At 39.5% G+C, this 16041-nt stretch overlaps 3 protein-coding genes across 3 annotated transcripts; 1 reads left to right on the forward strand and 2 right to left on the reverse strand.

Moving 5' to 3' along the window:
* Nucleotides 1–9: 9 nt before the first annotated feature.
* LOC6564745 (platelet-activating factor acetylhydrolase IB subunit beta homolog) lies at nucleotides 10–1378 on the reverse strand. The gene is made up of 3 exons (XM_001991160.3): nucleotides 1290–1378; nucleotides 747–1216; nucleotides 10–661 (listed from the first exon to the last, which is right to left on the reverse strand). The coding sequence occupies exons 2-3, from the start codon at nucleotides 1140–1142 to the stop codon at nucleotides 380–382; spliced, it is 678 nt and encodes a 225-aa protein (XP_001991196.1). The 5' UTR covers nucleotides 1143–1216; nucleotides 1290–1378; the 3' UTR covers nucleotides 10–379.
* Nucleotides 1379–1692: 314 nt separating this feature from the next.
* LOC6565358 lies at nucleotides 1693–4167 on the forward strand. The gene is made up of 4 exons (XM_001991159.3): nucleotides 1693–1930; nucleotides 1998–2524; nucleotides 2675–3398; nucleotides 3471–4167. Exons 1-4 carry the CDS (start codon nucleotides 1851–1853, stop codon nucleotides 3550–3552), a joined length of 1413 nt encoding a protein of 470 aa, XP_001991195.1. The 5' UTR covers nucleotides 1693–1850; the 3' UTR covers nucleotides 3553–4167.
* Nucleotides 4168–4218: 51 nt separating this feature from the next.
* On the reverse strand, nucleotides 4219–13125 carry LOC6565357 (coactosin-like protein). The gene is made up of 3 exons (XM_001991158.3): nucleotides 12717–13125; nucleotides 4400–4723; nucleotides 4219–4335 (listed from the first exon to the last, which is right to left on the reverse strand). Exons 1-3 carry the CDS (start codon nucleotides 12765–12767, stop codon nucleotides 4219–4221), a joined length of 492 nt encoding a protein of 163 aa, XP_001991194.1. The 5' UTR covers nucleotides 12768–13125.
* Between the last annotated feature and the right edge of the window lie 2916 nt (nucleotides 13126–16041).

Raw genomic sequence — 16041 nt, forward strand, 5'->3', positions numbered from 1 at the left:
GCCATTAAACCTAAGCTTGTGGGATAAATACATATATAACTATATGTATATATATATATATATATATATATATATATATATATATGTTTATATATATGTATACATATCTATATTATCTATACATATATATATATATATATATATATATACATATATATACATATATGTGTTATTTCAAAGCTGTGTATTCTTGGTTAAGGAAACTTGCGTTATTTTTTTGTATAATGGGGAAAAAAAATTCCGAATTCCCGTGAAATACACGAGTAAATACTTTCATTGCTAAGATCAAGCGGATGGGTCGGATTTGGATTTGGATTTCGTTTTGTGGGTTATGCGTTGTTGCTTCAATTGCTAAGTGCTGGGCGCTGAGTGCTGAGAGCTATTCGGATGGAGTGAGATCGCGTTCCGGTTCGTTTTCATTGAGTATTTGCGAGAGCAAATCGTGCAATGGTTCGAGTATTTTTTTGGCGCCGGTATTGGTTAGATTCTTATAGTCGAACATGTCATGATGGCTGATGCTGCCGTCTCCCTGCACTAGGCCCTTGTCAATGGCAACGGTCTGCACGCGATCCAATCCCTTTGTGTGCTCCTTGATTAGTTCATTGATCTCCGCATTCTTCTCACGCAGCGCATTCGGTTGCTGGCCTCGTGGCAGAAGTGACTGCAAGTGCAATTGAAAAAAAATAAATGTAAGGACATGATAATGATAATATAATAAGTCATGTGCATTTCGTTGTTTAATTTACCGGTAGCAGAATATAGGCGCCGGGCAATTTTTGGCGTATCCTTGTCACATTGGCGAGCACACCTTCAGCAACCTCGGCTGCAGTGTTCGCCACATTGTTGGTGCCGACGTGGAGGACAACGATTTTGGGATTGACATTGTCGAGGGCACCATTCTCGATGCGCCACAGCACGTGCTCGGTGCGATCGTCACGTATGCTAAAGTTGAGGCAGTGCAGCGGTGCAAAGTATTGGTTCCATGTGTCCGTGTCCTGCAGTGTTTCGAATATGCAATCGCCTAGAAAGATTACGTCCGGATCCTTTTCGCGGCAATCGGATATGAAGCGGCGATGTATGCTCTGCCAGCGCTTGTCACCGTCAACATCGGGCACGGCTGTGGGGACCACGCAGGGATTCATCTTGTTGTTGTTGTTCTTGTTCGGGTGTTTTTCCTGTATTCTTGCATGCGGCGTACGCTGTTCCAGCCGTCGAGCTGTAATTAGAGTTTCTTAATAATAGACTTTGCTGCATATGGTTGCAGTCGCAGCCGCTGTTGCGAGGAGCACCTTTGATGAGAGTTGGAGAGCTCGTATAGCGGGTGGATGTGAAAATAATTATAACCAAAAGAATAATTGACAACAGAAAACAGCAGCGGTGCTAGTGATGTACGTCTGAATTATCTATCAAATTTAAATATCGTCGCAAAGCACAAGCAATGTATCGACACAGAGATATGATAGTTGAACATTTTTTAACTGAATAGCCGATAGTCGTCATAAAGCTGAGCCAATGTGAATAATAGATGTCAATCTAATATACATTTTCCATTACGGACATAAATTTATAAAGCTACCATACGAAAAATTCACTAATATGGACCGAAGCGCATATTTAACAATGGTATAATTAATATCGATAGTGTCTAATAAAATCAACTCCAAAAGGCTATCGATATTTGTAGGCAGAAGTAGTGCAACCCTGTCGTTCGGCTTCCATGGCTTTACGCGACGACTGAAAACATCAAATCTGCGACAAATAGTTGCATCGAATTTTGACGAATATCTTGCATGGGCAGCTACATTTTGTGAATCAATAATTACGTGTGCGTAACGCGCCAATCAACGACAATGGACATGGACCTTACACTGGACGAAATTATTGAGCAGAAGCGCGAACACAACCCCCCACGGAGCAATGGCAAAAATCTGTAAGTATTGCCTGCCCAAAAGAAAATGGCGCTGCTAATGTTCGCATTTTCACTGTTATTGTCACAGCCATGTTAACCACGTTCAAATGAAGCCACGCAAGTGGATCAACAAGACCAACCAGCCGGGCCAGCACCAGCGCCCCTACGACGCCCGCAACAAGATCATCCAGAAGACGCGCGCTAAAATTGTCGACGCACGCGACATACTCAATCAGAACAGACGCGACTCCGGCATCGATGCCCGTAACATGCTCATCGAGCGTAAGAAGGAGCGAATGGCAATGCCACTGCCACTGCCACCGCAGCAGTCATCGCGATCGCAACCGCGAGTGACCACTATTGGTGGTGGTGCTGCTGCAGGTGGCGCTATCATCCACAAGGGACGTTTTGGACAGCGCACAATTACCATGAGTAATCGAGGTGATGAGTTGGTTGCAACGCCCTGGTGGGATCCCAAAGACCAAATTGGGTCCCATGGCGGCTACAAGTCTAACTCATGCGCCTCGGAAATGATGGGTCGCTTAAACGCGTCTGCCAAACCGTTTGTGCCGCGCGGCTACGTCGACTATGACAACATGCAGCAGCTTGAAGATGGTAAGTGTATTTTCCAAATATTTAAGAACAGTCGAAACAGTCCAATGGCTGCAGTTAATCTTCACTGTTCTTCACTCATCAATCTTTCGATTGAGGTTTATAAAAAATCACATTCGATTATAAAAATGATCTTGCTTTCTGTCCCCATAGAGGAGATTTCACGCACGATGCACTTGAGCAACCAGCCAGTAAGTGGTCTGGGACGCTCTTATGTTGGCTATGACGTGGATATGGATGGTGTGGATATAACATTGCCACCCAGCAACACAATGGACAACGATCCCTTTTCAATTTACGAAACGTCGCGCAATCGTTTGGAGCGTCCGTCCATGCCACCGCCGTCACATGTCAGCCGTGGGGATAATTTGGATAAGCGATTTGAGCGCCGTCAGCGCAATTTGGTGACCACATCCAAATTGCCAGAGTCGCTGCGAGCGCGTCTATTTGGTGCCCAACCAGATCGTCGCGTCTCCCATGGCATCTATGCCAATGAGAATGGCACTGTGTCGTCCAAGGCACATATGTCTGGACAGGCGTCCATGTCCTCGATGTCCATGCACCAGCGTCGCAGTCCACCGTCGATGTCGATGCCGTTGCCGTTGAGCGTGGCAAATAATAAGCCCGGCTATCGTCTGCTGGTGAGCAATCTGCACACAAATGTGACCACTTCCGACATACGGGAGCTGTTCAATGACATTGGGCCCATGTACGATGCGCGCGTGGTGCGTCCGGGCACTGCGGAGGTCATCTACAAGTCTCTGGAGCACGCCGAAATGGCTGTGGATGCCTATCATCAGCGTGAGTTCGATGGCCAGCCCATGCACTGTGTGCTGGTCAATCCACACTCCTCCAATCGTGTCACTCGCTCGGTCAGGTATGCACTTCAAATCCTTCTCTATACCCACTATATACACATATGATAACAATGTCTGCTTTAATGTTGCAGCTCTCGCACCGTTACCACAAACTCATCCGGAGTGGAGGTGGATATTGATGCGTTGCACTCGGTGCTCTTCCGGGATCGCTAGACAAAAAAAATCAGAATTAATAACAAAAGAAAAGAAATTAAGTCGCGACCACCACTTAGGCATTTACAACGTGGACCGACATGCATAAATTATAAACGCATTCTTCTCCATCTAATACAATTACCAACTCTTGTCACCTATCCAAATCTTAAATCAATATTGCTGTACAACAATGTTGTATATGCATTGGCCTGACACACACACGCGAATAAATTGTCCAGCGATCACATTTATAACCAAGTTTAAGTCATTCTTCCATACACTTTTGACGTATTATTTATCTTGTATTCTGTCTGTGTTCTCTGGGCACATTGATTTGTTAAAGTTAGACAAAACCACTTCATCCGCTTTCACATTTAGTAAGGGCATCTTTTTTATTTTTTTATATAGCATTTATATTTTAAACATTAATCAACCTATTCAAAGGATATAAAACATTGATTTGTAACAGAATGAACAATAACAATGAATTACAAAAAATTAAAATAAATCCAGCGCTTTTCTTTGTTGTTTCGTTTCTTGTTTTATGTTTATTACATATTACAAAAAATGTACAGTAAATATGTTAAGATCGCATAAAATTAATTCATAATATTTAAGTAAATGAAGAGGTGCGCAAAAAAAAAATTAAGAAGATGGTTGATACACCGATGGCGATCGACCGACTTAATTGTCCCGGATGCCAGTGCCGTAGTTGGCGCCACCGGCGCGATTCAACGCTTCGCGGAACAGCTCAATGTCCAGTTCAGCCTCCACGCCCGCCTGCAGCTCCACGGCGAAATTCTGCGAATCGCAAGGATTAATTTGTGTGTTCGATTGCAACATTGTTAGTTTGGGGGGGACTTACATTCAAGACATCCTTGATGAGCGCCTTGTCCGTTGACATTTTGGCGCGCTGTATGACGCCTACCTCCTGGCCAATCCACGTGAGAAAGATGAACTTCTTGCGCTTGGACATCTCATCGCCCATCTGTATGCGTATGTAGCCAAAGGCACGCTCCGAATCGCCAAATTGCTCGCGGAACTGCTCAAAGCACTGGCCACGCCCATGCACAATTATCTGCGCCCCATCGAATTTGAAGACAGCCCACTCGGTGTCTGTGAGATCGGAGCGCACATCCTCGTAGGCCTCCCGTATGGCGTCCTTATCGACCGACGTCGCCTGCGGCATCTGTCAACCAAAAATAAGAAACAAAATACAACACAACACAAAATTAATTGTAATCAACAATGCCTGTTTACTGATCTTTCTTGCTTATATTTTTGTGCAATGCAATCAGTGCAATTTGCTGCAGACCGGAAAAAGACGCTCCCCTCCTAATTAGTCCTGCGTTGCCACCCGTTGCCCCCTGCATTTACCTGTCTCGTTTGCTTTGTGTTGAATTAACGCTTTGTGGCTGTATCTATTTGGCGGCTCTGCGCATTCAGGCAGCGCCAAAGGTGCTTTCAGATACTTTCGCTTTCATTTCGATTCGGTTCCGTGCCAAGTGCCGAAACTATGGCTGTAACTATAAAAACTAACGTAAACAATTCAATTTCAAATTAAACACGCCAATGCATTTTGCACAAAGCTCTTCAATTTGTTAAGTTCGGAAAGCGGCATAAATTATGAATATGCAACAAATAAAAAACTAACGTTTTTCAGTTTCCTTAAAATCGCTAAACGGATCAAATCTTACAGAAATAAATAAAAAGAAGTCGGTTTTTTTGTGTGTATCTTTAGCCCGGAAAAAACTTGTTCAATATTCAGTGGCCGTTTTTTACATAGGCAATTTATTGTGCTGAATTTTGCTGTTGCATGCCACATGTGTAAATTTACTGTCTGTTGTTTCAGCAAATGCCAAATAAAGTACAAATTACAATTTCGACTTAGTGCAATAATACTTCTCGTTTTAATATATAATACACTGCTGAAAATCATAATCATAAGGACAAATCTGCCATAAAAAGTATGATTTATTTTCTCGTTTGTAGTCAATATAATTCAAACCGTGTAACGCACAATTCGTGGCATTTTATAAGACTTGTTTGCTTTTATTGGCAAAAGACAAATATCAATTAATATATATGAGTTTCATATATTAAAAGTGTAATAAAATTAGAATATCTGGGAGTTGTCTACCGGGTATTTTTGAGTCGGACACTCTTAAATTGAACACTCAGTGAGAACAGTTGCAGTTGAACTGGTATCTGGCGGTGGAGCTATTATTGGACTCTGACACTCTCGCTTGATTTCCCTTATCAGTATTGTGTGCATTAATATGATTAGTGGATTTGGTGAGCTTTCTATACTTATAATAGAATTCTTCAATTTTTATCTAATTTCATACATACATACAAATTTGTATGTTTTGCTGCTTTCCCAAGCGGAGCAGCTAATTTCGTAGAGTAGCTGATTTTACGACTTCAATCATGATTTATATATTGTTCCGTTGTATGTGTGTGTGTGTGTGTGTGTGTGCGCTACATTTGAAACAATTTAAGCATCACAATTTTCAATCAGCAACGCTGCCGACAAAAAAAAATTAACGAAGATGAAAAACGGTCCAAAGATAATTTTGTTGTCGCTCCAGCGCCGAATGCAGGCATATATATTATATTTATATATTATATATATATATATATCTAGATATATATATATATATATATATATATTTGTATATACATACAAATATGTGTGGATGTTTGTATTTTATTTGGGTTGACTTCAGAAGGGAGAGTCAAGAGCAAGAATGATATCACACAAAGAGTTCGGGCATTAAAATAACAGCATCGAAAATGTCTCTTTATATGGATGGACTGATGCGAGGAGATGAGATGAAAGGAGAGGAGTTGAGAGAGTTAAATCATAATGCGTTCGTTGACCGTAATTTATGTATGTGTGTGCGTGTGTGAGTGAGAAATATCAATTAGAAATGCGCCAAGCAATTTAGAAAAGTGCGTTTTCATATACGAAATATAGCATTAAGAGACAAACAATTAGTAAGATAAAAGATTTGATTTCAACGTTGACTTTCACGACGAAAAACTGTAGATGACATACATGTATGTATGTGTGTGTGTGTGTGTGTGGACATAGAAGAGCCACAATTTGAGCTGACTTAATTAAGCAGAAGCCAACAAAAGCCAAATTATGCAAACTGTGCCAAAACGAAAGAGAAGAAGAAGAAGTGGCAAAAAATACATGCATACATAAATAAATAAGACCGTTGCTTTAATTTGTGCGCCTAACCAATTTGCAATCGGAAACAAGAGAAAAGATTGAACAAAAAGAAGAGAAAGACAACAAATAAAAGAATACAGAACCTGAGAACATTCATTTATGAGTAAATACAGGCTCAGTGACCACATTGTCAGCTGCCATAAATTTTCTTGTTGCTTTTTTTTTTATTTATTTATTTTTATTTTTGTTGCCACTGATAAGACGAGTGAGTATCTTTGCAAATGTGCACAAATAAATTGGCACACACACATACGCACACATCTGGGCTTGCCAGATAACTAATAAAATTTAGCCTTAATTGCAATGTAACATGTTGTGGTTCTTCGAGGGTGCGTTCGTGGGTGCAGCATTGACGCAAACCTAATCTCTATGTTAACCTGATAAGCCGGCAAGGCGACACACGCATCGAAATAGAATTATGGCATTATATGGCATGGCATTCGTTTGCCTAGCTAGATTGCTCACATCTTGTGCTTGCTTGTTCTCGTTTTGATAGCTTTGATTATTGCTCGTGACAATTAGTGCTGGTGTAGATTGCGCAATCTCATAATTAAATAATTGCACACCATTTAGAGCTGCATATACATATATATATATATATATATATATATATATATATATACAAACACAGTTCATTCGTATCTATGTGTGCGTGTATGTGTTCGTATTTTTGGAGTGGCCAGCAAAGAAAGTAAAAGTTATTGATGATTCTCGCTTACACGATTTGTAATCAGATTATTTCGACGGGCAAACCATAATCGATTGGTTTTCTTATCGCAATTCTGATTTGTTGCCAAGTGCATATCTTCTATACACAAACAAACATGTATATATATATATATATATATATATATATATATAAAAGTGTATATCAATTAAGAGCTCAAACCAAACTTGAAATTTTCACAGTAGTTTCCACTACACATTTTGGATTTTCCCCCGATAATTTTAACTTTTTTTTATTGATTTTTATTTCTTCTTACCCGTGCAAAGCCGGGCAACACCTCGGAGTGTTTGTTCAGATACGCTCAGTATACGTGTTTAATCAGACATCAAGCTAGTCGCTTGCAATCTTCCTAATCTCTCTTTCTTATCGCAAGTCCACAGCTACTGCAGTGGTAATGTGGGCCGATCCACTGACCGTCAGCGCTGCCTTTCTAGAAATTTCACTTCAGTCGCTGGTGACTTTTGTGTGTGATATTCATATGTATATATACAGTCCCTCACAGCTAATTACACCCACCAAAAACAATATTTTTAAGATAAGTATTCATTTGTAACATAAAGTGCTATCAGCGTACTTCGACAGCTAACCAAGTAATAATTTTAACTCAATTTAGTAAGGCCCCTCCTTTGATTTATTACCAATTTTGTTGCGGTCTCAGATAAAGAAGAAATATCAACCACATATAAGTTTGTCTCTTTAGGTGGATCTCTTTCCAAGAAAATAATTAACACAACTCCTACATATATTTATATATATATTGAGTTGATTTTGGAATTAGGGCGATAAAAAGAATCATTCATAAAAAATCGAAAAAATGTTTGAAAAGCACGACCAAAATATGTTTTTACTGAAAGAAGTTGTACTGTAAAATATTAATAATATTGTTTATTGATATTGCCGCATATTATTTTTTAATTCCTGTTCCATGACTTCTAATTTGACTTATTTGTTGATTTTAAAATCAGTCCAATAATTCTTAATGCTATTTATAAATGCGACCACAAGCGAATGGTTTTTAAACCACTTTCGAGCTTTCCGACTCGTAAGCTGAGGGTCGTTTTTCAGTTGAAAGAGCCACATTAAAAGCATTTCATTATAAACGTAAGGGAAAATCAGATTTTCCATTAGTTCAGTGTGAGTGTGCAGAGCCATGACTGTTTTAATTCAATGTATAGGCCCCACTCCACAATGGGAAAATCTCACCCAGCCCATATCATTATCCTTGTCTGCAATGTTCTTATGTATTTATTTATTTATTTTTTATTTTTTATTTATTTTTTTTTTTTTTTTCATTTTCGACTGTATCAAGTGAAGTGGAATGCGATAGTAAATATGTATGGGAATTGTATTGAAAATTCGTATCACTGTCTACGAATACCGATATCAGTAATTTTATCTGTATCAGCGCATAAATTTGGCCTTTGTTATAACGTAGCAACAAAGATATGCAGCGGGATACAAAACAAAATAATAATATAATAAATAAACTGCCGACGAAAGCAAAAGTCAGCAGGCTGTATGATATGTGGAATGTATGTAAGTATGTATGTATGTATGTATGTACACATATGTATGTACATTGAAGCGAAACATAAGTAAAGCATTGAAATCGTTTAGTACTCACTAATGCTTTTCTGATAGCCGGTCGAGTCACACAAAATTTCACATAAATCAAACGAGACTTAATGCAAAAATAGTGCAAAGCAACCACAAGCCAAGCAGCGTTTGAGTCATCTGTGTGTGTGTGTGTGTGTGTGTGTGTGTGTGTGCTGCAGGAATTCAAAACAAAATGTCGCCCAAGAGAAACACAATAAAACATATATATATATATGTATATATATATATTAAAATACATATCTCGGGCAGTGGGGTGAGTCATGGCGAAGCATTTGTTTGTTTGTTTTCTTAAGCCATGGCCTAGACGGGCTATGATAAGCTTAAAGAAATGAATAAACGTAATGTATATTTAAAGTGTACCTGCAAGTGTGACCATGTGTGTACCTATGTGTGTATGCCTGGTTATTGAAAGTTAATGTCTTGATTAAGAGAGACGTGAGACACGTGTTATGTTTGCTTGTCCCGAAAACAAACTGGTTTTCTGACGTCAAGTGTTCAAGTGTTGGCCAGAAGGAAGAGTTCATTGCGAGTAACTAACTGTACTCATTTTTCGAAAATACCTCATCATTTTTGCATTTTGATTTTGATTTTGTTTGTTGTTTAGAACAGTTAGTTAGTTGGCTAAATCACATATATCTTATCAAAAAACGCTCTTTAAGGTTAACAAATTTGTTCAGCGTACATACAATTGTGTAAGGCGTCTGGCTAGCGGATATTAAGTGTTTGATAATGAATCAGATAAGCTAACATTTCTAATATCAGCGCCGCTCTGTTGCCGCCCACAATGAGTGCGGTTCGCGCGAAGAATGTGTCAGCAGCTGTTTTTCAGTTTTGCGAACAAAAGTTTGCCCAAAAGTTTTTGAAATGCTTGTCGCAAAATGCAATTGATGCCTACAAACTGAATGAATGAATCAGCGTCTCTTTCGCTTGCCCCATTGAGGGGCGATGGGGGTGGGGTTGGGTGGGGAATGGAGGCCGGCATAATGGGGTGCAATGTTGTGCTTTTCTTCTCTTTTATGAGTTGTTTTTTTTAGACTTGTCTGTGTGTGTGTGTGTGTTCAGTTGTTGTTTTTGGTTCTCCCTTTTTTGACTCGATTTGCAGCGAAACAAAGGAACTTGTATTTTATTTATTTAGTTGTTGGCATTGGCTCATGCATCTGTGCGACTTATGACTCATGCCTGAGTGCGACAAAGAGCCATGCTGAGCAATAATAATCAGCAAAGGAAGAAAATCAGGAAGCTACTGCACAGGAAGTGTTGCCTGTGTGTGTGTGTGTGTGTGTTTTCGGTTGGGCGGGCAAATGCAATGCATGATTGAGTTCCTTAATTAAAATCATATAGTAATAATAGTATAATAGTTTCTAAAATGACGACCCTGCCATTCCAACAATTATGCCATTGATATCGTTAGAAGCTGGGGTAACGGGGGGTCCGAGCTGGAGACGTTGCGCATACGCCGCATATACGATATTCAATATTATTTATTGCCATTGGCATTGATAATGTCGACTGCTGCTTTTGCTGTTGTTATTGTTGTTGTTGTTGTTGTGGCACCTGTCTGAATGCATTTCGTTTCAGTTTTCATGGCTTTTGCTGTGCGCATTTTGTTTGACTTATTGATTGAGTTATAGCCGTAAATGGTACGCCTCTGTTCGGACAGATTAGGCATAAGCCATGCGTACACAAAGCATGAGCATATGTATGTAAGTATGTACGTATGTATGTATGGTGGGATGTATGTATGGATGTATGTGTATTCACTCGATCGCATTGAACGACTTTATCGACACGACTACACTGCACAAAAAGCTGTTGCACGAAAGTCATTGTACAAATAAGTAAAAAACATAAATAGTTCCTGATTTATAGCAAATCCCAAAAACAAAAAACAATAAATAAAAGCATGAATCACTTTTATTAATATTATTATTTTTGCTAGTAGTTGTGTTATAACTATAACTATTTTTGGTAATATTATTATCATTTATTATTATTATTATTTAATTATTATTGAGATACTAACTCTAGCTTAAATCACGTAAAGTTGTGGCAAATTCAACACAATTATTTTTTATCTCTGTACAAAAACTAAACTGAAAGCAAATCTCATTTTTTCTTTTTAAGTTTTGAGTCATGACGATTCGATAGCTGCTTAATAAAGGAGCTAATTGTGTATGTGTGTGTGTAGGTGTACGTGTGTGTGTTGGTGTACGTGTGTGTGTTGGTGTGCGTGTGCGTCACTGCGAATCAATCGAGTCCCCAAATGACTCACAGATACGCACTCACGCTTAGAGCCATATCACAGTAGTGTATCAGCGGCGCAATCGAATACTGTCAGTCACAGTAGCCAACAAATTTGTCGTTGCCATTGAGTGATACGAGAGATGTTCGTTGCTAGTAGTTGTTGCCCCAACGAAACCGCAACAATTACTTGATACATGCTACAATGATTGATAAGATACAGCTACAAGTGTATTCAGCAAGGGCGTATCTACTTCTTATTATTATTTTTTATTTTTTGATTTATTGTAGAAAACTTATTCAATTCATATATATATACATATATACATATATATAATAGTTTTGGTCAATTTCTTAGGCTTGCATACAAACTTCAATTTAGTTGCGTCTTCCAACAAATATGAACAAAATAAATAATTATAAAGTTGATCATTTGCATGGGGAAAATGCGCTTTGACTTCGAATTTGGTACAACACGCACACATACACATATACAAATGTATATATCCTGCATTTATATTGCTGAGTGTATACATATAAATATGCATATAAATATATATATATATGTGTGTGTGTGTGCGTAAAGTGATGTGCGCACTTGAACTTGATATGCATAGTCGCTGCTCCTGTTGTTGTTGTTTGGTATGGCCATGCCCACATGTGAGTCTCTCTGCCAGCGTATGTCACCCCTTTGCTGCTGCTGATGTATGTATGTATGTATGTATGGATGTGTGCGTATGTATGCGCATGGGCTGCATCCTCCCCCGCATTAAACGCATAATACGCTTCTTTTTATTATTTTTCTGATTCTCTCTCTCTCTCTGATTTTTCGTTGTCTGGCAACGGGCAACGGCACCGGCATTTGCTCTGCTACTGGCCCTGGCTGGTTCTTCTGGAGTCACAGTTATTTAAAGTTCAACACTTGCGCGCACACACACACACACACACACACACGCACACTTGACTTTGGGCTCCAACTTTTGGCGAGGCTGGGTCTGTGTGCTCTTCCTCTTCCTTTTGAGCACTCTCGCGCTTACAGTTCTTGCTCTCATTCTCGCTCTCCCTCTCTCTCTCTCTTTTTCTCTCTCTGTATACTGCTCTCTGCCTCCCTGTCAGTCTCTCTATCTGTTTCTGCAGATTTTCTTTTGCTGCTGCTGCTGCTGCTGGTGTTTGACTGCCCTGTTGTCGCATCTTTTATAAGTCTAATTCTTTTTGTTCGTCGTCTGTGGCCGCACTTAATATTTTCTTATAACATTATATGTACATCTTTGTTTCTACGTATTCTAAATGTGTGTGTATGCAGTATGCTTGCAAGTGTAAATGTGTGTGTGAGTGTGTGTTTGTAGGATGTCTCACCCTTCTTGGCTTGGTCTCCACAATTTGTTCAACTTCAATGCCGTCTGACATGTTGCTGGCTGAATGGGATGCTGTGGCGGCTCCTGCTCTGCGCTGCTCTTCTTCTTCTGCTTTGTGAGTGGCGGCTGTTGCTGCAACTCAACGGAGAGTTCAATGAATTTTGTGCCGCTTGGCTTTTTGGTGCAACTTCGAATTGAGAATGCAACAGTTTGAGCACACAACGCGCACAATGTCAGCGGTAAATTGGTGCCACGGTAAATAATAACAACAAGACAACAAAAAATTAATAAAATACAAAAAAAAAATAAATAAATTTAAAAATAATAAGACAAAGACACAGGCTATATAACCGGAGGGATCGAGAAATAGCCGACCGACTCCGTCCGACTCGCACGAAATGCTGCTCACGAATGCGGGCCGGGAGCGTGTGCAACTCCAACGAAGTGGCTGACGCAGAAGCAGCGCACCAAACAGCACAAAGCATAACGACAAAAAACGAAGCGAGCAGCGCAGTCAGCACAGTCAGCAGTGGCAATGGCAACGAACGAGCGCGCAAGTGGGAGCAGACTGGAGAGACAGAGCGAGAGAGAGAGAGAGAGAGAGATAGTGTTAGCGTGAAACGTCAACAGCGACGGCGCCGCCACCGCATTTGGTTTTATTTTCAGTTATAGAGTTGAAAGTGCGCGGGCAGCGACGTCGACGGCGCCGTTGACAAAATGTTTGAGACCGCTGTGAGTGTGTGCGCGTGTGTTTGCGTGTGTAGGGGTGTGTCTGTGTGAGGATGCAGCAGCACTATGCAAAAGCATTATTGATCGACGACTCCACTTATGTATGGACATGTTTGTATGAATGTGTGTATGTATGAATGCGTGTATGTATGTGTGTATGTCTTTGTGTATGGCTGTGTGTATGTGTATGTACATGTAGCCATCATGCACACACACATATACACATATATAAAGATTACAATGTCCAGTTTATGCTTTGGCAGATTACGTTAGGCTTACAGCTGCTAATTGGGGAATCACAACATACATTTGTACATTTTACACACATATATACACATATATAATCGTTTATATGAATGCAGAAAATGATTTAATTAAGAAAAACAGAAATATCAAACATATCACGCAAAATGTCTCCATGCCAAGAGCTGAATGTGTTAGGATTTGTTAAATCGCTTTTCTCTTTTGCAAATAACTTATTTTTTTGTTTGTTTTTCTTTTTTCATTTTTTTTTTGTTGCAGACTGTTGCTTGGCGGCAACAGCCAGTTGCGTATTAACCGGTCGGCCAATTGAAAGCTCAGGTGCAGGCTTAACGGATTCTTCCATAAGCAATCAGTGCGCCAGCCTCGCTTTAGCCTTGAGAGAAGAAGCCTAGACTGGCAAGGCCAGTGAAACTGTTACTGACACTGACAGACTGACAGACTGACGGACTGAGAGACTGACTCCCTAACCGATGCCTAGCACGTTGCACGTTGCAATCAAGAGCGCACGTAACAGCCAGACGTGTTGTGTGTGCGTGTGTGTGTGTGTGTGTGTGTGTGTGTGTGTGTGTGTGTGTGTATTTGTGTAATGCACTTCGGGCTGAAGCGGGAGGTAGTGGAACGATTTATCCGGTGCAGAGCTTATCGTCGTCAGCGTCATCCACGTCTTCTCATCGGACGGGGCTGCAAGCAGTTCAACGTGAACGATGCAATCAGTTTGGCGAAATGGAAAACAAAGTATATAAAACACAATAATAACTAAGGAATAAGAAACAAGAAAAATTAATTCACTTGGAGTAAGACACGTGTTTACATTTAGACTTGGAAACGATTCTTAAAGATTAGCTAAGATTATTTTAGATATATTTACAAATAAACTATGGTAATAATATAATAAAAGTAAAAAGAAATCGAAAATATTCTTAAAGATATTTTTCAGATTTAGAAAAATGAATAAACTTGAAGTAGAAAAGGAAAATAATCAAATAATATGTATATATATATATATATATTTTAGATTATAATTATAATTTACAGGTATATCTTCTTACTAATGGATCATCACCCTACCAAAGTATGAAATTGTATTTACTTAACTTAAAACAGAAAGAGTTTCCAAACATTTGCTTAGCGAAAACATTTGCTGGAAGGTGATTCATTGCACCACAGACTTAATACTTCATTTTTTATTTAAACAAATACATTGTGAAAGATTTACTTCGATTAGCCTACGTCAGTCATTGACTTATAAGAACTAGTTGCATATCAAATTTTGTGGCAAAGCTGTTTTCACTGTGAGCAGTGCACGAGAGTTTAAACAAACATTTGGCCTCAAGTTGAGAAAACAAATCAGGGAATACAACTTTTACAGGCGCGCCGAAGGCTAGATACCCTTCTGGACAGCAGCTAGTCGCGGGAATAAACTAAACGATGATATTATTATTATTATTATTATTGTGTCTAATGGAAAAGTTTGGATGTTTACTTTTTCACGGTTTGCTTCCAACTCAAACTTCCTTCCAAGTTTGGTAACTGAAGCTCTTAAATTGCGGGAGTTATAAGCTTTTATCGATTTTGTTGGCTGGGGAGGGCGCGGTCTAAAATTTGTTTTCCCGGATTTTTGAAGAGTGTTACTAGCAATATACCTTTCTCATTTGGTGACTCTAGCTTTCAAATTGTGTGAGATATGTGGTCTAATCGATTTCCACCAACAGGTGTATCAGTTTAGGGAGCCGGAGTGGGCGTGGTCATCCAATTTCTTATCGATCTCTTGGGCGAGCTACCAGTAAGAAACTTTTTAAGTTTGGTAACTCTAGCTTACAAATTGTGGAAGATATGCGCATTTGAGATTTCTAGAGCTGAAGTGGGCGTGGTCTGAAAATTTATATGCCGATCCTTGGAGGAGGTTGCCAGCAAGTTAGCTTCCAAGTTTGATCACTCTCTGTTTGTAGATTTGTGGGAGATATGCGGATTTATCAACTTACACTTTCCGATATATCGGCATTGGCGATTATGGGCACAATTGAGGGCGTGGCCATGAAAAATTATTATCGGCGGCTACCTGTATAAATTATATCGCTGCTCATCTCGATCCCGCAACTTGAAACTCATTCCCATGGCAACTATAAGATTTAGTAGCCCGATGATGATTTTTTTTTTTACCAAATATGAGCAACTTCACAACACGCATATTTCGTGAGTTTGGTCAGAAAGAAACTTCGTCCCATAGTTACTCTCTCGACAAACTCTTTTACTATAAAAAACCCATGTATCTCCACTAGAAACTAAGATTTGCCACATCCACACTTACAACATTGCCTGCTGAAGACACAAGA

The sequence above is a fragment of the Drosophila grimshawi genome, unplaced genomic scaffold (genome assembly GCF_018153295.1).
Source record: "Drosophila grimshawi isolate 15287-2541.00 unplaced genomic scaffold, ASM1815329v1 contig_848, whole genome shotgun sequence".
NCBI classification, from domain to species: Eukaryota; Metazoa; Arthropoda; class Insecta; order Diptera; family Drosophilidae; genus Drosophila; species Drosophila grimshawi.